The 24,807-nt window shown below is 59.0% G+C and overlaps 2 protein-coding genes across 4 annotated transcripts in view; both read right to left on the minus strand.

Annotated features, from left to right (window-relative positions):
- Positions 1-6,510, minus strand: part of SHISA7 (shisa family member 7) — a 15,128-nt gene extending 8,618 nt beyond the window's left edge. The window contains exon 1 of the mRNA XM_039244146.1: positions 6,466-6,510. The gene's annotated coding sequence lies outside the window, so the exon portion shown is untranslated. The remainder of the gene's footprint in view (positions 1-6,465) is intronic.
- A 300-nt stretch (positions 6,511-6,810) lies between these two features.
- On the minus strand, positions 6,811-13,741 carry ISOC2 (isochorismatase domain containing 2). Of its 3 annotated transcripts, none has more exons than XM_039244250.1 (6): positions 13,663-13,741; positions 9,974-10,111; positions 9,270-9,479; positions 8,933-9,003; positions 8,680-8,797; positions 6,811-7,210 (listed from the first exon to the last, which is right to left on the minus strand). In XM_039244250.1, exons 2-6 carry the CDS (start codon positions 10,106-10,108, stop codon positions 7,130-7,132), a joined length of 615 nt encoding a protein of 204 aa, XP_039100181.1. In that variant the 5' UTR covers positions 10,109-10,111; positions 13,663-13,741; the 3' UTR covers positions 6,811-7,129. The 3 variants fall into 3 exon arrangements, with proteins under 3 accessions (XP_039100181.1, XP_039100182.1, XP_039100183.1); XM_039244251.1 differs by having other exon boundaries at positions 9,974-10,130; positions 13,663-13,734; XM_039244252.1 differs by lacking the exon at positions 9,270-9,479.
- Between the last annotated feature and the right edge of the window lie 11,066 nt (positions 13,742-24,807).

Consider the following 24,807-nt stretch of genomic DNA (forward strand, 5'->3'; position numbering starts at 1 on the left):
GGGGCGGGCGGGCGAGGGGGGGGGAGGGAAAGGGGAGGGGGCGAGGGGGAGGGGGGAGGGAGCGTGAGAGCGGAAGCGTGAGGGCCGCGGGCGGCCGTGGGGGCGTGGAGGGGGGGAGCAGGCGGGGCGGGGCGGGGCGGATGCAGGAGGGAGTGGGGGGCACAGGTGTGCGGTGGGCGGGACGGGAGGAGCGGGGGAGGCGGGAAGGAGGGAGGACGAGGTGTGGGGGGGGGGAGGGAGAGAGAGGAGAGAGATTGGAGTTGAGAACTTAAGTTTGCAGAGCCGGCACGTGGCCGGAGGTGCTCAGGCTCCTCAGCCTGGCGCCGCTCGTGTTGGCCCGTCCTCCCTGCTGTCGCACGTCCAGCAGTGGCACTAGGTGCCGGGAGAATTCGCACTCTCTGCATGGTGACACCAGGCAGTGCCAAGTGTCCCCCTGGGAGCACGTTGCCCAGGTCGAGAACTGCTGACTTAGACCCGCCTGGTTCGGTTGCCTGCAAAGGCTCATCTCTCCCCTTTATTTAGGTCTATAATCCAGGGGTCTCAAACTCCTCTCTCCCCCTCTCCGTCCTCCACCCTCCCCCTCTGTCTCTCTGTCTCTGTCTTGCACACGTACACACGCACGCACACGCAGTTGCAGATCTGAAGCATCTCAGGACGACAGGCGATGCAGGGTGGCAGAGCTGATCATGTGTCAGCCGCCTGGCACTGCACAGGCTTTTACCTGAGTTTCCTCGGGCCTCAGTTGCCCCATGTGTAAAAGGGGAGTGAGTATCACTATGGGGGGGGTTAGATGGATGAGCCGGGTTGATCTTTGTAGGGAGCTCAGAGCAGCCTGGCCTGTTGCAGTGCTGCGCACTGTGCACACTGCAGCTGGTATTTGGGGGGCAGCCAGGGACCGGGCCATGGAGGAGACAGCAGAGTGAGGGGCCGGTCGGGCGGCAGCAGGACAGGTGCTTCCACAGCATGTCCTGAGCCCCGAGGGTGCGGCGGCGACTAAGGCACAGTGTTCCCGCCTTCACGGGGCTTGCATCCCAGGGGCAGGAGAGGGCTGGGCGCACAGACATAACCAGCGTGCTGCTTGTTGAAAACTGTTATGAAGAAATCGGAAGAAATTTTGCAGAAAGTCATGACCAAATGAAAGCAGCATAAGAGAATGGGAGGGCAGGGGCGCCCGGGTGGCTCAGTGGGTTAAGCGTCCGACTTCGGCTCAGGTCATGATCTCACGGTTTGTGAGTTCGAGCCCCATGTCAGGCTCTGTGCTCAGAGCCTGGAGCCTGCTTCAGATGCTGTGTCTCCCTCCCTCTCTGCCCCTCGCCTGCTCATGTCCTGTCTCTTTCACTCTCAAAAATAAATAATCATAAAAAAAATAAATTTAAAAGAGGGTGGGAGGGTGGATAGGACTCGCTGAATGGGCATCATTACGTATTATTTTTATTTGCTCCCTTCCACTGGGGATGTGTGTGTTTGGGGACCCCAAGACTTATCTCTCTCCTTCATTTACACCATTATCAGCAGAAGTAGTAGGGGCTGGGATGGGGAGCGGGTCACGGGACCTGGGGCTCCCCACGCCTCAGTCAGCTCGCCCGCTCCCGCACAGGGCCTCGGCCTTCCTTTTAGTTCCTGGTCTGGCCCCTCCCTTGAACTCTGGGCTAGAATATCTAGAATATCTCACTCTGTGCTTAATAGGCACCTTAGAAGCGGCTTAGCCCACACCGTGCAAAACTGTTCGGTGGCTCCTCGAAAGTGAAACAGAGAGTTATCACATGACCTGGCAATTCCACGCCTCGGTCTCTGCCCAAAACCTGAAAACGCACATCCACATGGAAACTTACACACGAGTGTTCATAGCAGCACTCTTCATAACATCCCGCATGCAGAGACGGCCCAGACATTCACCAACAGAGGAACTGACCGGCACAGCGCGGTCTATCCAGACAGTGAAATAATGTTCGGCCTTAGCGAGGAAAGGAGTGCTGATACCCTTATATCATGGGTGAACCTCAGAAACATCACACGAAAGAAGCCAGACACAAATGGCCGTGTGCTGTCTGATCCCATTTACACGAAATGTCCACAGGAGTCAAATCTATAAGGCCAGAAAATCTGGTTAGCGGTTGCCTGGAGCTGGGGAAGAATGGGAGAATGGGGATGGCTGCTTTGGGGTGACGGAAATGTTTGGAATTAGTGGCGACGGTGGCACCACGTTACCAATGTCCTCAGTATCATTGAACAGGATACTTAAAAATAGTTTTAAAAATATCAGGCGCCTGGGTGGCTCAGTCCAACTCTTGATTTCAGCTCAGGTCATGATCTCATGGTTCATGAGCTCAAACCCCGAGTGGGGCTGTGTGCTGACAGCTTGAGGCCGGCTTGGGATTCTCTCTCTCTCTCTCTCTCTCTCTCAAGATCAATACATAAACATTTAAGAAAATGGTTAAAATAGTAAACTTTATGCTATGTGTATCTTACCATGATTTTAAGAAAGAAAAAACCGCCAGCATGGTCAGATGGCATCAAGCACCACCCTGTCGAAACCCCCCAGTGTCTTCCTGTCACACCTAGAATAAGATGCACACCCTTCTCCCTCTCCCTGTCTCTTCATGCCTTTCCAGGTCCCATGTCCAAGAAGGTCCCTTCTTCCTGCCTTTGCATTTGCTGTTCTTTCACCTGGGACCCCCATCCCTGCCCCTTGTTGCAGATATCGGTCTGGCCCACCCCCTTCCTTCCTTCAGGTGCCCTTCACATGTTTTCTCTGTTCCTCCCTGGCCTGTCTAAAGCAGCACCTCCAGCCACTCTGGTCCCCGGACCTGCTTTCTGTCTAGCTATGGCCGCCGTCTCTACTTGCCACATTGTACGTGTAGCGACTTGTGGTTGGTCACCCCCTCTAGACCATAAATTCCATAAAGGCAGACTTTTTTTTTGGTCTATCTTGCTCTCAGTTGTGCCCACAGCACCCAGCATCAGTGTGTGCACACCAGGTGCTCCATAAATATTTATGGCATGGATGAATGTTGAAAGATGTGTGAGAGGTGGGTCGTCTCTCTCTCCCCTCCCTCTCCTCCCCCTCACATTTCAGACGAAAACACTGAGGTTCCAAGAGGTCCCATCATTTGCCTAAGCTTACAGTGCCCAAGCACTGGAGCTGGGCTTTGAACTCGGGGCCCAGGGCATTGCCACCTATAGAGCATGGACACCTCTATCCCATGCAGACAAATGTGGGTTGACATGCATACAGACACACCTCTTTCATCAGTGAATCCACATGCATGCAGCGATGTGGATTTCTTCATTCACTGAGGGCTGCCACATACGGTTGGGCAGGTTGTGCACTGCACAAGGAGTCCTGGTTTAGAGGCTGGAATCCAGCCAGGCTCTCTTCCTTAGGGCATGGTGGTGGGGCTGCATCCATCTGGGGGAAGGTGCACCCTTTAGAACTCACACGAGGGTGCCATCTGCCTGCCAACCCATAGCTGCAGGGGATCTATACTGGACCAGGGGGTACCTTTGTCTCATTTGCATAAAGGCGCCTAACGGCCTAGCGGTTTGCTCACTCAGTCCCCGTCTGTGCCGAGCCTCTGGCTGAGCTCCACGGTCACAATTCTTCCCTCTGCTAACAGAGTCTCATCATCTCCTCCAACTGCATACCATGCACGTGGCCGGGGAGGCACAGCTCCAGGCCACTGACAACTCTGGGGCTGCGGGAGGGGCGTAGCATACATCCCCTCAGACCCAGCAATGCACCCGGACGCCGCACACACACACACACACACCACCTCTGCTAGTGGAGGAACCCACAGCCCCCTGCCCCCGCCTTGTGCCTCCTGAAGGAAAGTGATCACACACCTAGGGACACAGTAGCCTGTCCAGACTCAGACTCAGGGGTACAGGGGGGCCGATTCTTCCCTTGCACAAAACACACACACAACATTCTATACACACAGTGACAGAGCACACAGGACACCCGATGTCATCCTGGTGGCGCACCTGTAGCCCCTCCCAGCACACACACACAGCTCCGCGTGCACACACAGCCGTGCGCTCCTGGGTGCTTCCGCCCAGAACAGTCTCGGATGCTGGGACGCCCTGGGGCCACACATAGCTCCCGAATACACCCAGGGACCTGCCCAGGCCAGCTCTGCGTGGACACACAACCACGCACCTCACAGGCCACAGCCATGCAACCTCACGGGCACACACACGTGTGCAAACACACCCTCACCCGGCAGTAGAGTCTGGAAGCAGGCATGCGACAACCCCCCACGCAGACACAGCCCCTCCCTCACCCCTTACACACACAGGCACTTTCCTCCCCGCAGATGGAGAGAAAAGGGGCCTTCACCCCAATGTCCTCCCTCCCTGCACCCCAGTCTCCTCCCTCCCGCCCCATGCGCGCTCAGCGGCTCAGGGCAGAGGTCTGGCTGTGCCCCTTCGCAGGACCCGAGACACGTACAGACAGAGATCCGGGGAAGCAACTAGAGAAGGGTTTCCAGAGCAGGCTCCCCTCGGTCCTTGGGCCCTGGGGGCCCTCAGGGTGCCTGCACAGCGCTGCGCCCCCCACCCCCTGCCCCTGCGCCCTCCAGACGCGGCCAGCTGGGGACGGGGCCAGGTGAGTGGCCTTCTGCGATGATGGCAGCAGAGCGAGAGACGGAGCAGGCGGGGGAGGCACAGGGAGACAGCCTCGGGAGCTTGGTGGAGGGAAAGGCGCAGCCAGAGGAGGGAGACCCAGGGAGAGGGAAACAGAGACACACACATAGAGAAAGGAGCACAGAGATCCAGAGAGTAGGGGGAGACCCCGGAGGAGGACAGAGACCTAGAGTGAGGGGCAGTGAGGGGGGTAGACAGATACTCACAGGAGGGCCAAAGACTCAGAAGTGGGGTTCTGAGATCAAGAAACCAAGAGAGAGAGAACAGAAGCCCATAGAAGGGTGAGACCCCGAAAGTCAGAAGTCCTGAGCTGGGGAGCTGGGGGTGGGAGAGGGTGCACGCGGGTATGGAGACAGAGAGGCTCGGGGCACGCAGGGTCGGGGGGGGGGGCGTGCAAAGGCACCAGACACTCCTAGGAATATCTGGGGTTGAGGTGAGGGGCGATCTGAGGTAGGGATGTGGAACGCAGGCAAGAGGAGAGGGTGTGGGTTCAAGACCAGGCGCTGGGGCGGGGGGAGCAGAGCGGAGGGGCAAGGGGAGGAGTCCGGAAGGGGGGTGGGGATCTCAGTCCCGGGCACTCAGGCGGAGAGGACGCAGGGACAGGGACCCTCCCTGGACACGCTCCCGGCAGGCAGCTGGCTGGGTCCCTGGGTCTTCCCGTCTCTGGTACCTCTCTGACTCTGGGTATCTCTGGTCTCCGTGTTCACCCTCCTTCCGGACCCGCCTCGCGCCTGCCAGCCAGCGGCCTTTCCTCTCCAACAGGGTCGGCCCTGGGTCTCTACATGTCTCATCGCTTCTCTGTCCTGAGTCTCTGTCACACGCCCCCCTTCCCCACGCGCTGTCCCGTTCTCCGAGTCTGTTTTCTGTGTGCCTGCATTTCCCTTCTTCCCTTGCCCCGTCCGTCTCTGTCTCTACAGCCTGTCTCTGCGTCTCCCCCCGCCCCCCGCATCCCCGTCTTTCTCTGCCTCTCTGACTTTGTCTCTATGTCTCTTTCCCAGGTTTGCTTTCTACAGATCTCTGTCCTTCTGAGCGTCTCCGTGTCGCCTGCCCCCGCCCCACCCCGGACCCCAGTCTCTCTCCCCGTGCCCCTACTCTCACTCAGGCCCAGGTTGGAGGGGCGGGGTGGGGGGGCGCTGCAGCGGGAGCTGTGTGTTCCCAGCGCAAAATAGACTCCTGTTGCCATGGCGACGCGAGCGCGGCCTCCGAGACGCGAAGCATCAGGCTGGGGGGTGAGGAGGGGGGACACCTGGATCCGGAAGGCGGGGGCCGGGGGCGCCGACGCCTGGTACCAGGGGCTCCTGGAGGAGCGGGGAGGAGGGGACTCCTCGGTCCCCAGGGAGAGGGGGTGCTGGGCGCTCTGACGCCAGGTTGCGGGACGGGGCCTTCTGGGAGGGGTCTAGGATTCCAGGGTTGGCGGGGGTGGGAGTGGGGGGCGACTCTGATTCCCCAGTGGGGGGCGGGCTGGTGAGGGCGCTGACGCCTGGGTCTCTGGGGAATTCAGAGGTTGCCTTCGTAGGTCCCGAGGTTGGAGGTGGGGGTGGGGGACAAGAGCTGTGAATCTCAAGGGGTTGGGGGGCCTTGACTGGGGGGCTCCGCGGAGTCCCGACTCCCGGATCTCCAAGGGGGCTGCAGAATTCTGGGAGCCCCCATGTGGATCCCCAGACTCCTGCGTCTTAGGGGAGCAGAAAGCATTCAGAGGAAGCGGTCTGTCCTTCCCAGCCATTCATCCGTTCACCCGCATGCCTGCTGCTTCCTTCCTCCCCGTCCCCATGTCCCCGTGCCTCAGTTTCCCCCTCCGCACCGGGGTGCGGTCGCGCTCACCTCACTTTCCGGAGTCGGGACCCTTGGGGAGTCGGGGGCGGCGGCGTGGGGGGCCGGCCAGGGAGGCAGAGCGAGCGCGTGTCTGCGAGCCAACCGGCTGGGCGTGTGCGCGCCGGCGGGGGGCGGCTGGCAGCGTGCGCGGCGGGCGACCCGCGGCAGCTCCTGTCCGCAGATGCGCCCCGGCTTCGGTGCAGATGTGGCTGGGGCCAGCCTCGCCTCTGCCTCGCGCCGGCTGGGTGCAGGGGAGAGGCACCTCCCCCTCCCCACCTGCTGGGACCCCTCTTCCCCCCACCCGCAGCCCCCACTCGCCCCCAGGATACCCCCCAAATCCAAGAATGGTTCGGCCCACAGCCACATCAATGTTTATTCGGTAAGTCCCGGTCCCACAGCCTGTGACACTCCCTCCCCCTCCCCTTCCCGCCTCTTGAAGTGGCCCGGGGCCGAGCCCCGCCCCCGGCTCTGCTCAGCCAACTGCCACCCAGCTTCCAGGAGGCTCATTTGCATTTCCGGGAGCTTTGGCCCAATGGCGCGGCAGCTCACCACCTCCCCTCCCGAGGGGGTGGCACTCCCGGTGGACTGCACCACTCTTGGGATTCCAAGGATGGGGGCAAAGTGATTCCCCCAAGGTCCGGATGACAGGAGGGTGGTCTTTGGGGTGAGGAGTTCAGCGGAAGAGGGGGTTCTGGCCTTGGAAGAGGCCCAGCAGCCCGCTGTCTGGCGCGGGCTCCTTGATGATCTTCTGGATCTGTAGGGGGAAGTGGAGGGTTCGGGAAGAGTCGGGGGTCCCCATGACTGCGGCGGGTCTGGGGGGGCACTTCTCCATTTTCATCCGCCTTGCCCTCCTGGCAGCAACTGGCCAAACCAACCACTCGCTCTTCTCCAAACTCTTCCTCGGGCCCCCTTCCACCACAGCCGCCGGGTACAGCCACCTGCCATCGTGGTCCACCTTGCTGGCTTGCTGCCAGTAAGGCCCCGTCCTGGGGCTTCTGGGCCACACCCGGCTCCTGTTTAGGGACCCTCACCTCCCCCATCCCTCAGCTCCCAAATCCAGCCCCTGCCTTGCCCCTCAACTCCAGACTCTGATCCAAGGGCCTCTTACACAACAGGCTGTTGGTTGTTCCCCCAACCAGTAGACCACAAGAGCACAGATGCTCAACCCGCCTCTCCGGGGCGGCCTTCTCCCAAAGCCCCGCCCTGCACCATCAGCGGGCCACACCCGGCTCCCCTCCGGAAATATAAGCACAATCTGCATCCCCACTGGTCTCCCTCCCTCCTGCCACCCTTCGCACCCAGGGGCCGCCCAGGACCAACCTGCAGATCTGACTATGGCCAGCTCCCTTGAGCAAACCCCTCAACTCTTGGAGAAGACAGGGCTCCGGCTCCTCTGTCTCTTCTCCCCCACACTCACCAAGCGCACCTCGTGGCCCGCTACGCTTCTTTGAATAGGGCAAGTTCAGGTCCACCCCAGCCTTTTGCCTTAGCTGTTACTTGGGCCAGGAGCATTTCCTGGCTGGCTGGCTGCTCCTCCCACTCAAAGGTCACCCGTGGGGAAGGGCCTCCCCGTTGTGAGTCCCCATCTTATTTCTCACACACTCTGAACATTCCCTTCCAGCAACGTGGAACTGAACCGACTGGCTTTTGCTGCTGCCCCAGGACCTGCCCCAGTGGTTGGCCCATAGTAGGTGCTTAACAAACACTCACATAACTGATCTAACAGGACAGGGGCAGATGCCCTCAGGGGGCTGAGCACGTCCCCTTGTCCAAAGGGCCAGCGGTGTGACTCAGCTGGGGCTACCTAATCACACCCGGGCACCAGCATGGCCACCTGGTGGCGGTGGCCACACACCTGACGGAGGTGGGGGTCAGGGGCTCCCACCTACAGGGCCTCTGCCGGACTGTTTGTGCCGGTCTGTCTCCCACCCTCACTTCACTCTAAACCCGCCTTTCGCCAGGAGGCCTCCCACACCACCCCACGCAACCCCTCCTCTGCATACCAACACCCCCAGCCCCTCCCCCACTTTCTCTCTTTCTCTCTCCCGCCCTCGCCCTCCTGCCACTGACAGCTTCTCTTGCCCTTCATGGTGTCTACGGGACTTAGAACTCAGCCCACCAGGAGGCAGCAGCCTGCTGTGCTCCCAGATGTAGGCTGTCAACCACTGTGAGCTGGGACCTCTGAGAAGGGAGGCCGGGGGGGCGGGGGGGGGGTCGCAGTACCTCCTTAAACTGGGGGTGGGCGGCGTCACCCACAAGCTGCAGAATGAGGCCCTCACTGGTGGAGAGGAAGGCGCCGCTCTGCCGCATCCGGGCCAGTGCCACCAGCCTGTCCACCTGGCTGCGCGGGGGACGGAGGTTGTCGGTGCCGCGGCCTGGATGCCCAGACACCTGGCAAGGTCGACAGGGATCCCACTCCTCCTGGACGCCCCGTCAGTGCCCCACGTGCACCCACCCCGCAGCAGGACCCTCTCACCTGCGGGAGGAACAGGCATCCACCACCACGTGGACCTGCAGTCCCCGCTCCAGGAGGTCCAAGGTGGTGTTCTGGGGGCAGAGAAATGTCAAGACCAACCCCAGACCAGAACAGGGGCCTGGGGTGGGGGCCTGGGGAGCAGGGATGTGGATAAGGGAGCCTCAGATCAGGGCAGGGGGTCCCCAAGTTACAACAGGGTCTGAGGGCAGGACGGAGCACCAGGTAGAGGGAGGGCCTGAGGAGGGATGAAGGTCTCAGGTCAGGACAGAGGATTCCGGGTCAGGGAAGGGCATCCTTTTTTGGATGCAAGCTCCCAAGGGTCAGTTAGGGGTCTCACCAAGATGCAGGCCTGTGTCTCAATGCCACAGAGGAGCACGGAGCGCAGCTGGGGCCGCGTGTCCAGCTCCTGCTGCACTGCAGGCACCATGCTGAAGCAGGTTTTGGCCAGGGGCCGCAGGCCGTCAGCCCCCAGCTCGGGCACTGTGCGGCCCAGGCCTTCTGGGTACTGCTCTGTCAGCACAGCGGGTACCCCCAGCAGCCTGGCCACCTGTGCCGGGGGGCAGGAACAAAGGCCTGAGCCCAAGGGAGGGTCCATGGGGTCAGACTCCTGGGTTCAAGGGAGGAGGGGCCGGGGGCCTGGACTCCGGGGTCTGAGGGAGGAGGGGCCGGGGGCCAGGACTCCCGGGTCTGAGGGAGGAGGGGCCGGGGGCCAGGACTCCCGGGTCTGAGGGAGGAGGGGCCGGGGGCCAGGACTCCCGGGTCTGAGGGAGGAGGGGCCGGGGGCCAGGACTCCCGGGTCTGAGGGAGGAGGGGCAGGGGGCCTGGACTCCCGGGTCTGAGGGAGGAGGGGCAGGGGGCCTGGACTCCCGGGTCTGAGGGAGGAGGGGCCGGGGGTCAGGACCCCTGGGTCTGAGGGAGGAGGGGCAGGGGGCCTGGACTCCCAGGTCTGAGGGAGGAGGGGCTGGGGGCCAGAACTCCCGGGTCTGAGGGAGGAGGGGCTGGGGGCCAGGACTCCGGGGTCTGAGGGAGGAGGGGCTGTACCTTGAGCATGCGGGCGGCCACAGAGACTATCTGGGGGAAGTAGGCAACATGGCGGAACTTCTCCTGCATGTCACACAGGAAGAGGATGGATGACCCAGGGAGCACCCGGCCCAGGCTGGGCCTCACAGCAGCCATGTCCTGGGGATGGGCAGAGGTGCTGAGGGGGAGGGGCCAGTCAGGGAAGGGGCTTCGACTACACGTCCAGGTCCGTGCACTTAGACCCTTGAGGGTCCCACACGGGCCCTTTGGAAACCTCCTCCCTTCCCCCTGCAGGCCTTCATGTCTGCAGATCGCTGGGCCTGGAATTCTCTGCTCCCTTAACATGTCCTACCCAGCGGGGAGCTCACCTTCCCAGGGAAGCCTTCTCTGACCCTGACCACCTGGTGCTCCCAACCGCACTCTCCCGAGGTCCCTGAGTAGCCTTTTCCTTCCTGGAGACATGGCAGCGTCAAGGTCACCCTGTGCCCTGCCACATGGCATGCTCCACCTGTGGTCCTCACCCTGCCCTCCGGTGGGGGGAAACCGAGGACAGAAGTGACCGCCAAGGGCCCACAGCACGGAACAGGGAGCAAGTGTGATTCCTGAGGAAAAGAAGAGCCTGGGGGGAGTGGCAGTGGCCTGAGCCGTGCCCTGAGCGAGGTCCTTCAAGTGTGACTCCGCCGAGGCAGCCTCTGAAACTCAGTTTGCTCTCGTGTGAAATGCACAGGCTGCACATGCCTGCGGGTCCTAGAAGGAAAGGCCGCTGCACCTGCATGGGGGAGGAGGATTCATCCGCAGAAAGAAGGAGGCATCGCTACATGCTACATCACGGGAGAACCCTGAAATCGCCGCGCCCACGATCCAGGCCAGTCACCAGACGCCACGTGCTGTGGGAGCCCATTCATATGAAACGTCCACACGGATCAAATCCAGAGACAGGGAGCAGATCGGCAGGGGCGGGGGCGGTGAGGACTGAGGGGCTCATTTATAAAGAGTTGATGTCTGGGCTGATGAGCACATTCTCAAACTAGATGGTGGCCACAGTTATGCACCATCATGAATATCTGTAACTGCCACTTAATGAATGGCACACTTAAAAATGGTTGACATGGTAAATTTCATGACGTATACTTCAGCATGAAAAAAAAAGAAGGGGTGGGGCTGTTGGAGCCACCTGCCCTCTTACAGGGGAGGCCACTGAGACCCGGGGGTCCACGGCTTGCCCAGGGTCGCGCAGGACTACAGCCAGCCAGCCTCCCAAGTCAGAGTGGCCCCGCCTCCGCGAGTCCCGGCATGTCCCACCCCATGTCCCCAGGAGGCTTGAGTCCTCTGGTCCCCAAGCTGCTGCACAACTAGGGGTTCTGGCCCTGCTTCTGTCTGCACCTTTCATGCCCTCTGTGTGCTGACTCATTTACTCGTGGGGCATGGGAGACCCTTCAGACCCAGCGGAGGGCGAGTCGGTCACCACGGGGGACGTCTAGAGGCTGGGTGGTGGGTCCACACGGCGACTCTTTCAAATGAACACATCTACCATAGAGAATGTTTCCTACGGGCAGCAGATCTGAGGTGTAAAAACTCATGGATGGTTACAAGGGGGAATTTTATGCTCTGTGACTTTTATCTGGAAAAAAAAAAAAAGGAATGGAAACTCCCACAAAAACAAAACCACACTGAATGAATTAATCACATTAATTACAACTGCGATCAGTGCTGGGATTTCGAGGGAATCTGATCTATCTTGGCAGAGTCTGCACAAGTCTCCCCGAGGAAGTGGAGAGAGAGAGAGAAAACAATCTTTTTGAAAACACAAGGTTGACTCTGTTCGTCCCCTGTCTCAGCCCCCCTTCCGTGGCTGCTCTCCCTCCTCGGGACTAACATGTAATCTCCCACAAGGCAAGGTGCAAGGCGCCTGGAACCATTCCAGCCAAGTCATTTCCGTGTATGGTTCCCTCCACCTGGGCTGTTCTCCCCACTCTCCCTCTTTAACTCTTCAGGAGACATGAGGGACGGGGTCAGACCAGGGCTATCGCGGCTGAAAGCCCAGGACAGGGGTCTGATCTCCCCTTCAGGCTGGTAGGAGCGTATTTTGCAACAGCCCCTAGGGAAACACATGTGGTGACAGTTTCTCAAAATTATAGTTACGTGAACCTGTGACCCAGAAAACTGGCTAAGTATTTACCCTGCAGACATCCACGTGAAATGACACAAGGTTATTCCCTACCAGACCTTTCGGTTATTCATTATGGGACTTTTCCGCTGAGCAAAGGAATGGGAATAAACGTAGACGTCTCTGGTTAGGGTTCTGGTTATGTAAGTTATGGTATATCTATACTACAGAATTCTTTGCAGCCAGGGAAAATTACGAGGAAGCTCTTTAAGTGACAATATGGAAAAGTGTCCAAGAGATGTTAACAGTGAAAAGAAGCGGAAGGTATACACAGCAATGCTCCCATCTGTGTCCGCCCAAAGAAGAGAAAGCGTGAGTTTGCTGCTCTATATTGGCGGTCTCGGTGAGTATACGTGGTGGTGCTTCAGGCAGGGGAATGGGTCATCGAGGGGCAGGGTGTGAAGGAGATTTTATTTTCACCGAGTACTGTTCTGTTCCTTTTGAGGTGTGGACAGTGTGTGATAGGTTGTCTGGTCCGTGATAAACACAATAAAATACTTAGATAGGCTGAGAACCCAGCAAGACCAGTCTGTGTTAGTAAACTTATGATAATAGTTATCCTTGGGGGGCGGTGAAGAAGGGGCCACGAGGCAGGGGGTTCTACTTCCGGATTCGGATGCTGTTCACACCGCAGTGCTGGCTGTGTGAAAAGTTATTTGAGGTCTTTGTGATTCGTATGTTTTGTTTTTCCTGCATATGCTGTATACTTTGATAAAAAGTTTTCAAAATATCAGATAAAAGGGTGGACGCCGGGAGAAAACTGGGGCTGGAATCCAGGTGGACAAGGGTGAGGCCGGGGCTCCAGTTCAGGCAGGGAGGACAGAGAGGAGGCAGGACAGGGAGACTCAGGCGGCACGTGTGACTGGCTGGGGGGAAGGGGCAAGGAGGGAGATCTTCAGGCTTCTGGTCCATGGGTGGCAGGTCCTAGGGACTCACTGGGCACCTGGAGAGGGGAACTGGTTTGCAGAGATGAAATACTGAGAGCGGGGAGTGTGTGTGTGTGTGTGTGTGTGTGTGTGTGTGTGTGTGTGTGAGGTGGGGTGGCGGGGAGAATGTGGAGAGACCTGGGCTGAAGACTGATTTACGGATGCTGTGGGAGAGAGTCAGAGATCTGAGCTCCGTGCTGCGGGGAGCCAAAGGCCGGAGGAGGAGGGGCATCAGCGGGGAAGGGTGCGGCTTAGACCCCCAGGTGGCCTGGGGGCGGGCACGCCTGCAGCCAGGACTTGCGACCCTGGGCAAGCTTCCCGCTGTCTTAGCTTCAGCTGCGCCCTCAGAGATACAGGGGTCAAACTCACCCACTCCAGAGGGTCGCGCAAACTCACTGGCAAAACTCGGCCCGTGACTCACAGAGGGCCCTGTGAGGCCTGGGCAGCAGTCCGCGCCCCGGCTGTGCCACCTCGGCCCAGAGGTCCTGGGAAAGTCCCAGTTTCCCCACCTGCAAGGCGAGCCGGTCGGCCCCCCGCGGCCCGGGGGCCGTACCCGGAAGGCGCCGGGGTCCCGGCCTGGCTCGCGCCTCCGCTCGAGAAGCCTGGGGGACACTCACCGCCCTGAGCCCGGACTCACGCCGCTCCGGTCCTCCGCCCCTTTCCAAGGCCGGGGCACCGTTTGCTGTCCTGCCCCGACACGTGGCCCGCCCCCGCGGTCCCGCGGCCCGCCCACCCGGGCAGAGCCGCCCAATCGGCGCTCCCCAAGCTCGGCTCCGACCCTGAGGCCGGCCAATCCGCAAGCGAAACTGCCTCGCCCTCTATGGAGAGGTGGTGCCGGCCAGGCTGTCCATCGTGAGAGCGTGATTGGTCCGCCCGTGGGAGGGGGCGGGAAGGCAGCGCGTCCAACCAATGGGGGGCTGGGAAGGGCGTGACTGACGGGCCCGGGACGGAGCGGCGCAGGGGGTGCAGAGGCACGAATTCCGGCAGCGGCGGCGGCGGCGGCGGCGGGTCGCGGTCACCCTCCTGTGGTCCAGACGAGACCCCTGAGGCACAGAAAGAGGGAGCGAGGGGCGTGCCCAGGGCAGAGGCGGGCCTGGGGTCCCAACGCTGGCTCTTGAGTCTAGAGTCAGAAGCTTATCGAGAAGAGACCCAAACACTTCCCAAGAAAGGGAACGTAGGTCCTTACAGCCCTGCGCAGTCGCAGTTTCCCCGTGTGTGCTGCACGTGCCTCCCTGGGTGGTGTTTGTAACATGTGGACTCTGTGCATGGAAATGGGGTTGACAAAAGGCTTGAAATGAAATCCAAACTACTCCAAAGTCATGTCGGCCTTGTTGGCCTCTCTGGCCACATCTCTTACCACGATCTCCCTGCTCACTCTGCTTCAGCCACCTCGGGGCCTTTGCACATGTTGTCGCCTCTGCCCAGAACCCCAGGCCTTTGCTCAGCCAGCTCCTTGTTGTCATTCAAGACTTTCCGTGACCCCCAGATTTCAGACAGCCACTCCATCAAGTCTCTGCTTTATTTTCTTCACAGCACTAACTCCAGTCTGAAACGGGAAGTTTATCTTGCATTTTAAAAATGTACCAACATATTCATTTACAGTCACCCCTACATGTGCCCAACCCCCCAGCCCCATGAAATGCAGACACCCTGTCTGTTTATTCACTGCTGAATCCTCAGCACCTAGATGGGGCCTGACACATAGTAGGTGCTCAGTACGTATTTGGGAATAAGTGAGACGAGACTCGACACTAGGCAGAGATAAGCCAAAGTGAGAGGGAGCTGGAGCAGCAGACACTGAGGAGATAGGGCTGGGGGAAAAGAAGGGAGAAGTTGGGTGTGGGAGAGTGTGAGGGGCACCTCTGGCAGAGGCAGAAATGGGGGACCTGCGCCAGGGAGAAGACCTGTGAGGCCGTGGTCATAGGTGGGGGTCTGGGCTTGGGTCACGTCCCCATGGGCTGCCAGGAGGGGCATGGATGGACAAGGGGTTCCTCGGGGCGTCTGCTGAGCTGTCATGAAGGGGCCTCTGATGTGTCCCGGGGGAGGCTGGGTTGTGGTTAACTGTCATGGCGAGCAGGTCCCCCAGGCCTCAGGGACTCCCTGACAATGACAGGCACAAGGCGCCTCCCAGCTGCGCACGCAATCCCCCTCAGGAGTCCAGAGCCCATCCACTCCCTCCAGGGCCTTCGGGGTAGGGGGCAGGGGGTTATAGAAGTGGGAGGCCGGCCTCAGGTGTGGCTGGCCCCGAGCACAGGGGGAGAGGCCAGTCGGCACTGAGGCACGCTCTGGGGTGAGGGCGATGTCATCAAAGAGGTCAAGGGTGGAGGCATCCAGGGCGGCGAGGCTCGGACCGGGGCTGGCACAGGGCGCCTCCGTGGGGGCCACAGCACAGGCCACCCCCAAGAAGGGGGATGGGGGCGGCGGGGGCGGCCTTCGGGGCGGCGGTCTCTGGGGAGGTGCCTTCTGGGACAGGATAGACAGGGCCAGGCGCTGGGTGGCAGCCTCAATGTTGGCAAACTGCCTGCAGAGAGACAGACGTATTAGCTGTGCGGCCGTGAAGCATTTGCCTCCTGTCCGCCCTCCCAGGAACGGTTTTTCTCTTCTCTTCTTCTCCATATTTTTTCCTCTGTGGTAGTCTCCCTGCCCCTGGGTCCATTTTCTTGAGTCTGACAATTCAGTTTCTCTACTCCTATTCATAGGGGAGCCCTGAACAGCTGTGAGGTTTGTGTACTGCACAAGGCAGCACATCCAGTTCAGCACATTTAAAAAACATTTTTTTAATATTTATTTATTTTGGAAAGACAGAGACAGAGCGCAGGCAGGGGAGGGGCAGAGAGGGAGGGAGACACAGAATCTGAAGCAGCTCCAGGCTCTGAGCTGTCAGCACAGAGCCCGACACGGGGCTCGAACTCACAAACTGTGAGATCATGACCTGAGCCGAAGTCAGACACTCAACCAACTGAGCCACCCAGGCGCCCCCACATAATGCACATTTTTGACATTTAGATTTGTCATGGCCACATCCCAACGTATAAAAGTATAAAACGGGGATGCCTCGGTAGCTCGCTGGTTAAGCATCTAACTCTTGATTTCAACTCACGTCATGGTCTCTCAGTTAGTGAGTTTGAGCCCTTGCTTCTGGCTCTGTACTGACAGTGTGGAGCTTGCTTGAGATTCGCTCTCTCTCTACCCCACCCCTACCACCACCACCCACCCCATCCTCACTCTCCCTCTCAAAAAGTAAACTTAAACAAAAGAAAAAAATGTCGGAGGGAAAGGATGCCTTAAAAAATGTTTCTCTCACAAAGGCGCACTGTGAGCTCGGGCGGGTATGCCCACTGTAACAGTGATGCCCTGTGAAATCTACCTCCTGAGAATTCATGCAGAGCCCTTGAATCTGCCCATCTCTGCAGCTCCACCAGTTCTTGGTTCAAGTCCCCAGCATTTCCCAGCTGGATGACCACGGTAGCCACTGCACTGGCCTCCCCCACCCCCACCATTCCTACCCCTCACGACTGTATGGATGGAGGTAACTGTGATGCGCTCAGTAATGTCCTGCGAAAATTCGTATGTTGGAGTTTCAACCCCCAGTACCTTAGAATGTAATTGTCTTTGGAGATGGGGCCTTTATTTATTTATTTATTTATTTATTTTAAATGTTTTATTTATTTCTAGGAGAGAGAGAGACGGCGTGAGCAGGGGAGGGTCAGAGAGAGAGGGAGTCACAGACTCTGAAACAGGCTCCAGGCTCAGAGCTGGCAGTCAGCACAGAGCCCGACGCGGGGCTCGAACCCACGAACCGCGAGATCGTGACCTAAGCGAAAGTCGGAAAGTCGGACGCTTAACGAACTAAGCCACCCAGGCGCCCCGGAGATGGGGCCTTTAAAGAGGTGATTAAGTTAAAATGACCTGGTGAGGGCGGTCTCTAATCCAGTGGGAGATTAGGACCCACCGAGGGAGGACCACGTGAAGGCACAGGCCACGTACAAACCAAGGAGAGAGGCCGCAGCCTGCCAGCACCTGATCTCGCACTGGGGCCTCAAGAACCGTGAAAAGTAAATTTCTTGTTATTCCAGCCACTCAGGCTGTGGTGCTTGATTACGGCGGTTCTAGGAGACTACTGCACAAGCATACTGTTGAGCAAAAGCAGTGAGGCTCAAAATTAGTAGCTGCACGATTCCATTTAAAGTTCAAGGACAGGGTGACCCAGGAGTGTCTGGGTGGCTCAGCCGGTTAAGCATCCGACTTGAACTCAGGTCATGATCTCACGGTTCATGGGTTTGAGCCCCACATCGGGCTCTGTGCTGACAGCTCAGAGCCTGGAGCCTGCTTCAGATTCTGTGTCTCCCTGTCTCTCTGCCCCTGACCCCCTGTAACGCTCTATCTGTCTGTCTCTCTTTCAAAAATAAACATTAAATTTTTTTGTAAATGGGGTGACCCAATGACAGAGAAATCAGGATGAGCTGCTGCTGGGAAGGAGACGCGATTAGGACCCCTGGGTGCCAGAGGTGCCCTGTTCCTGGATCCAAGTGTTGCTTACACTAGTGGGTTCCCTTTGGGAGAATTCATCAAGCTCTGTGCTGATAATGTGTGCATTTCCTGTAGTTGTTCAACTTGTAGGTTTTTTTCCTTTGGATTCTTAATTAAAATATTAAAAGTTTTATTTTTGAGAGAGAGAGAGCGAGAGAGCGAGCATGAGTGAGGGAGGGGCAGAGAGAGAGGGAGACAGAATCCGAAGCAGGCTCCAGGCTCCGAGCTGAGCCTGACGCGGGGTTCTAACCCAGGAACCATAAGAACATGACCTGAACACTTGGAGACTTAACTGACTGAACCACCCAGGCAACCCCCCCCGCAAAAGGTTTTATTTAAAAATGAGTCTGATGTTGTATGATTCTGTTTACATGAAATGTCTGAAATAGGCAAATCTCCAAGACAGAAAGCAGACTGGTGTCTGTCAGGTGCTGGGGAAGGAGGGGGGGAGAGTGCCTGCCTGCTCATGGGTATGGGATCTCCTTTGGGGGTGAAGAAAATGTTCTGGAACCAGAAAGAGGTAATTGGTCGCAAAACATTATGAGCATACGAAACACCAATGCACTTTAAAATATTCAAAATGGTGAATTTCACGTCATGTATATTTTACGACAAGAAAATAGGCTCATCAATAAATGAGCACGAGCTGCCACTCTGACACTGTCGCTGGAGCCAAGGAGGAAGCTTATGCTCTGAGTGCCTCCCAGGGGACAATGTTTAGAAATGGCAGGTCCGGTTAAACAACGGAGAATGGGAGGGGGAGGGAGGGAGTTGATTCGAACAAACTTAAGTATAAATGACATTTAGGGCTGAAGAGTCACGGCATCTGTGATTTACTGTAGCTATTTTAAGGCAATAGGTGAAGGAAGTAGGCTGAGATGTTTTTGGCAGTAAAGTGTAAGCAATGGTGTGTAAGCAGTTCTCAAACTCGAGTGCAGGATTGAACCCTGGAGGGCTGCTGGAAACACAGGTCCTGGGCCCCTGACCTTTTGGTTCTGTGGGTCTGGGGTGGCGTCCAAGAGCCTGCATTTCTAGCACATTCCCATGCGGTGCTGAGGTGCCGATGCTGCTGTTCTGGGGACCAAATGCAGACCAGATGCTCTGGTCTCTGCACCACATAACCGTCGCGACGTTTCTGTGGGCTTGAAATTCTTCACAATGAAAAGTCAAAAATCCATGTCCACGGGTGGGAGGGGCTCCCGAGGGAGCAGGGCCTGGAGGGAGGAGGAGGGCGTGGGTGGGAGGAGGCTGGAGGGATTTGCCTCCGACCTGGATTTTCTCAGGCTGAGCCTGGGTCCCCGGGGCCATGTGACAGGGCCAGGCCTGGGTGTGGGAGTGTCTGGGATGCTACAGGAGAGAAGCTGGCCCTGGGGAGCGGGAAGGTGAGTGGGGGAGGGTGGACAGGGGCCCCGGGAGGTGAGAGGCTCACATCAGCACAGGGTCCAGACTGGGAGTGAGCAGGGAGCCCCCAGGTTGGGGCTGCAGATGGGGAGGGGTCCTTGGAGGGGCTGATAAGGGCGGCTGAGGAAGACGTAGAAGACTCGCTCTGAGACACAGGGCTGGACCCTGTTTGGAGAGATGTGTGTTTCCCTCTTCAGTAGTGGGTTTGTAGAGTGGTGGTGGTGGTGGACATTCTGGGCGGGTCAGGGCTGGGCATTCCGGTGGACGGTCGCTTGCAGCGTGGAGGCAAGAGTTAGGCTGTGCGAGGCTCCTCTTTACTCAGAGCTGGCTCCAAGACCTCCCAGGGCCAGCTTCTAGGCTGGCTGGGAGGGACAACCTCCTTGCATAAAAGCAGGCCCTTGCGTGAGTAACTTCATCTCTCTGTGCCTCAGTTTCCTCACTTGAAAATGGGGATTATAATAGCATCTACTTCCTAGGGTTACTATCGGGGATTAATGAGTTCATATTCACTATGAGTGGGTATTTACCAGTTAATACTAAGGTACTTAGGACAAGCACCTGGCACATACTGAGTGTCAGATAACTGTTAGCTGCCATCATCACCATCATCATCACTTCCAACACCACCATCACCACCATCACCACCAACATCACCACCATGACCACCACCACCATCACCACCATCACCACCATCACCACCACCACCACCACCATCACTTCCGTCACCACCATCACCAATATCACCACCACCACCATCAACACCATCACCACCATCACCATCACCACCATCACCTCCATCACCACCACCACCATCACCACCACCACCATCACCACCACCACCATCACCACCACCATCACCACCACCACCACCATCACCTCCATCACCAACATCACCACCATCACCACCACCATCACTTCCATCACCACCACCACCATCACCTCCATCGCCACCATCACCACCACCACCATCACCTCCATCACCAACATCACCACCATCACCACCACCACCATCACCACCACCATCACTTCCATCACCACCATCACCACCACCACCATCACCACCATCACCACCACCATCACCACCACCATCACCGCCATCACCACTATCACCACAACCACCACAACCACCATCACCACCACCATCACCACCACCATCATCATCACTTCCATCACCAGCATCACCATGATGAGTCTCCCCATCTGCAATAGAAGGACAAAGAAAACCTTGTCTGCAGGTCTATTGGGAGCATTAAGTGACATATCGTCCATCAAAGCCTTAGTATGGTGTGCCCGGCACACAGCAAGTGCTCAAAACTGGTGACAGTCACAGAGTGAGGGGAGAGCACATGGCTAGGCGGGATGGCTCTGGGTGGGGTGCGAGAGGGGACAGGCTTGAGCACAGAACCGAAGGCGCTGGGGTCCCCACCTACACTCCCAGAGACAGGGAAGGACACTGAGCCACAAAGGGAATAGCGGGTGCAGAGGCCAAGAAGCTGAGGGGCGAAGTGCTGAGCGGGGAGCTCCTGTTTCTTAGAACGAATCCCTGCCCCTTGTCCCCCGTTCCCTCTCCTCCTGCCACGTTGGCCCAAACCTCCCAGCGACCCTCCTGCCTCCCGGTCTTCGCACTTGTTGCCCCTCAGACGTGCACGGGTCTTACTCGTGGCTTCCGTCCGGTCTTGGCCCTGTGGGACCTCCTCAGCGAAGCCGTCCCGGCCACCTTACCAGTCCTCCCCCGCCGCGTGCCCTCCAGGGCACTAGCGCCTTACAACGCGCCACAGCACTTTTACAAGTGAGGTAAAACTCATCTAACTTAAAGTGCACCACTTTAACGTGGCCTAAATGCCTCAGTGGCATTTAGGACATTCACAGTGTGCGGCCACCACCTCTAATTCGTTCCAGAACTTTTCACCACCCTGGGAAGAAACCCCTGGACCCACTGTCAGTCTGCCCCCCCGCCCCACCCCCACCCCCCGTGCCTCCTCCGGCACCACCAGCCCGCTTTCCGGCTCGGCCTGTTGTAGACACTGTGCACAAACGGAATCAGGCAACGTGTGGCCTTTTGTGTGTGGCTTCCTTCACATGCGTCCGCCAGCTTTTCAAGGTTGATCCATGTAACGTCATACAGTGTCACTGACCTTATGTGGCTGTCCCTCCCTGGCCACCTTCCCGCTGGGACGCAAGCGCCGCGAAGGCAGGGGACTCTGCGTGCCTTGCACTAGTGGATCTCGGGGGCCTGGCACACAGTGGGTGCTCAATCAATGCATCTTGGGTGTTGGTTGCATCCAGCCGCGGGGTCCCCTTCTCTCTCTTCTGTCTGAGCCCAGCCTTCCCCCCACCCCACTCTGAGGTGTCTGGCCCCTCCCCCCCCACTACCTTTCTCCAGCCCCCACCCCCCTCACCTGCAGATCTGGTTGTGCAGAAACCGCCTGTGGTTGGGTCTCCTTTTGGGGGGCCGTGTCCTCCGAGGGTGCAGGGCACGCAGCACGTGGGCGGCGGCCCCGCTCACGAAGGCGCACAGCTCCCGAGGGCTGGGCTCCGGGATTCCAGAGGCTGGGGGGGCCCCGGGGTGCATGGCCGGGTGATCTAGGAGAGCCCCTCCGCAATATTCCTGCTGCTCAGGAGGCAGCTTCCAAATCTGAGGAGAGAGGAGCAGCCAGGCTGGGGGCCTGGGGCTGGTGCACAGGAGGCGAGGGGGTCCAGGAGGGGCCGGCCACTCTGGGTGGGAGGCACTGCTCTGGCCAGAGGAGGCAGGGCCCAGGGAATGAGGGCCAGTCCTCCCTACGGTGCTCCCTCCCCGCCGCCGGGAGGCTGGATGCTGAGCTTTGAGGAACCCGGCGGGTGGAGGCTGATATAGGAGGGTAAGGGGGGGGGGCTTTATGTGTGCCCCCCAGGGCCCCAATTAGCACATAGTTGGACCTGGGATATGGGACGGGGCAGCACGGTGGGGGGCAGAGAAAAGCGCCTGGAGATGGCCAATTAAGGGGACAAAGGCCTTGTTAGGGAGGCGAGGCCAGGGGCTGAGTCAACCGCTGCGATTAGCGTTGAGGACCCTTAATTGGAGTTGAGGCGAGGGGGCGGCGGGAGGCTTGGGTGCAGGCTGGGAGGGAGGGGGAGATGGGAGGGGTGCTGGGAGCCTCCGGCTGGGGAGCGGGCATCGGACTCTGCCCGCCCACCCCCAGACGCCCGGCCTGTGCCTCCCTCTGCTCCACACCCATCCTCCTGGGGAAACTGAGGCGCAGAGAGGGGGGCTTGCCTGTGCCCAAGGTCTCCAGCCAGCCGAAGGGGCTGGCTTGCATGTGAGGGAGTTGATCCCCAAGCCCCGAGTTTCCGCCAGAGCAGCCGGGGAGTAGGGGCTGCTTGCTCAGGTGGGTGACCCGGGGGACTGTTTCTGGCACAGCCTGGCTGAGCCCGTGGGAGGCGAAGACCGAGCATGAGTGTGGTTTCCCGTCAGGCATTTTACTGAGGGGCTGGGGGCCCTTGTCATTTGCGGGAGGCAGAGAAGAGACGGGGGCAGGCGGGGTGGAGAGGTTGGCTGGGGGGGCGGGTGGTAGTGGGGTCCTCTTGTTTCGGGGAGGGCGCCGGCCGAGGGGGGCGACCCTGGTCCGGGCTGGTGTGGGGAGCGGGTGCCTCAGAGTTTGCTGCGAGGGGGCCGCGTTGAAGGTTTGCGCTGTGGGGTGTGCAAGTGTCCTGCGGCTACACAGTGACACAAACCTCGTGCCCTACAACCACGTGCGTTTACGCTCTTGCAGTTCTGGAGGTCAGAAGTGCAGGGCGGGTCTCAGGAGCTGCAACCAAGGTGATCCTTCTGGAGGCTTCGCAGGAAGGATCCGCTCCGCGCCCCTGCCGCGTGGCTTCTCCCGCTTCCAGAGGCGCCCAGGGCTTCTCCAAACAAGCGGCAGAGCCGGGACCTGGAGGTGACTCGGCGTGATCGCAGGCAGGTGTGCCCGCGGCCAGCAGCGCCGCAGAGGGGTGAGCGCAGGGCCAGGGCGGGGACCCCCGGGCAGGGAGCCACGGCCGCGGCGGGCGCTGGGCGGTCGTCTCTTGGCCTCTCTCCTTCTCAATCCCTGTCTTGGCCCGGGGCAGCCGCGCGTGCGTGCGTGCGTGCGTGCGTGCGTGCGTGCGTGTGTGTGTGTGTGTGTGTGTGCACAGCCCAGACGCGCATGCGGTGTTGTGGAATAGCCTGGAAGCTTTCCCGTCCTGTCGCTTTCAGGCCCAGAGGGGAATGTCCGGGGTCGCTTGGCAAGGGGCAGTAGGGGAGTGGACCCCGGGTCTCTGGAGAACTGGAGGTCGGGGCTCGGGCTCCAGGACACGCACAAGGCTGCGGCTGTGCGGCGGGGCCGCCCTTTGCGCGCCCGCTCCCGGGCGTGGGCGCCGCCGGCGCCGCCCGCTAGCCAGCCCCGGCCCTGCGGAGGCTCCGCCAGGGGGCGCCAGCATCCCGGGCGGGGCTGGGAGGCTGTGCGGTGCAGCCCCGCCCTCACGTCCGGGCCCTTCCCTTCTCTGGTCGTGGGTAAGAATCACCCACAGCTGGGAACTGGCTACATCTCATGCTTGGCGAGGACCTGCGCTTCCGGCTCCTACAAGGTCCGCGCCGACAGGGTGTGCTGGACAGTCAGCTGGGTGCTGGATGGGGGAGGCGTCCTGCTTCAGATGGGGAAGCCCTCTCTGAGAAGGTGACAACTGTCCCGCAACCTGAGTGGAAGAGGGGGCAGCCAGGAGCTTCTCAGGCCAAGGGCACAGGGTATGCAAAGGCCCTGAGGCAGGAAGCAAGCTTGAAGGAGCTGAGAGAGAGGGAACAATACGAGGTGAAGTCAGAGAAGCAGACAGGGCCACGCCTGAAGGGCTTTGTAGGCCAAGTAGGAGTTGGGTTTTGGGGGCGCCCGGGTGGCTCAGTCGGTTAACTGTCCGACTTCCGCTCAGATCATGATCTCACAGTCTGTGGGTTCGAGCCCCGTGTCAGGCTCTGTGCTGACAGCTCAGAGCCTGGAGCCGCTTCAGATTCTGTGTCTCCCTCTCTTGCTGCCTCTCCCCCACTCGCTCTCTGTCTCTGTCTCTCAAAAGAAAAAGTAAAGATATAAAAACAATTTTAGATAAAAGGAACTGGCTTTTGAAGGCAAGAGTGATGAGGAGCCATGCTGGGTTTGAGGAAGGGGTACTGTCAAGGCCTCAGGGCCCTGCCCCGAACTTCCTTTGCTGCCCTTGCTGCTCCTAGAATGTGGAGACCCCACTCCTAAATCCCTCTGTAATATGGGAGGAGGGAGGGGTGAAGCTGAGATGTCAGGGCCAGGACAGGAGCCCACACAAAACGTGTCCCTCCTTGCCTCCATCCTGCTCATCTCCTACTGCCCCCAGAGGGACTGTGTTTCCCTTAAAATTTATACTGAAAATTTACAGGTCACCAGTTTCCTAATGCCCCCAACCCAGAACTCTGAGAGGCCAATGCTATTATATTTGTTTCACATGTTTTCTTCTAAGAGGAGGGGTGTTATCGGCTAAATTGTGTCTCCCCAAATTCATCCGTTGAAGTCCTTAGCCCCATACTTCAAAATGTGACTGTGTTCAGAGATAAGATGTTTGTTTATTTATTTATTTTAATGTTTTTATTTATTTCTGAGAGACAGAGAGAGAGAGAGCAGGGGAGGGTTAGAGAGAGAAGGAGGCACAGAATCCGAAGCAGGCTCCAGGCTCTGAGCTGGCTATCAGCACAGAGCCAGATGTGGGGCTCGAACCCACGACCCGTGAGATCATGACCTGAGCCGAAGTCGGACGCTTAACTGACTGAACCCCCCAGGCGCCCCAAGGTCTTCCGTTTTAAAAAGAGTTTATTTTTTTTT

Source organism: Hyaena hyaena, unplaced genomic scaffold, assembly GCF_003009895.1.
Source record: "Hyaena hyaena isolate Hyena2069 unplaced genomic scaffold, ASM300989v1 scaffold_235, whole genome shotgun sequence".
In the NCBI taxonomy this organism is placed as follows: domain Eukaryota; kingdom Metazoa; phylum Chordata; class Mammalia; order Carnivora; family Hyaenidae; genus Hyaena; species Hyaena hyaena.

What these genes read in the sequence shown, in the direction of transcription:
- ISOC2 (XM_039244250.1), bottom strand. Translation starts at nt 10,108, where the DNA reads ATGGCTGCTGTGAGGCCCAGCCTGGGCCGGGTGCTCCCTGGGTCATCC. An exon ending in AGACACAGGCCTGCATCTTG is followed by an intron (nt 9,004 to 9,269) that starts GTGAGACCCCTA and finishes CTCTGCCCCCAG; the next exon opens with AACACCACCTTGGACCTCCT. An exon ending in GATGCCTGTTCCTCCCGCAG is followed by an intron (nt 8,798 to 8,932) that starts GTGAGAGGGTCC and finishes TCCCCCGCGCAG; the next exon opens with CCAGGTGGACAGGCTGGTGG.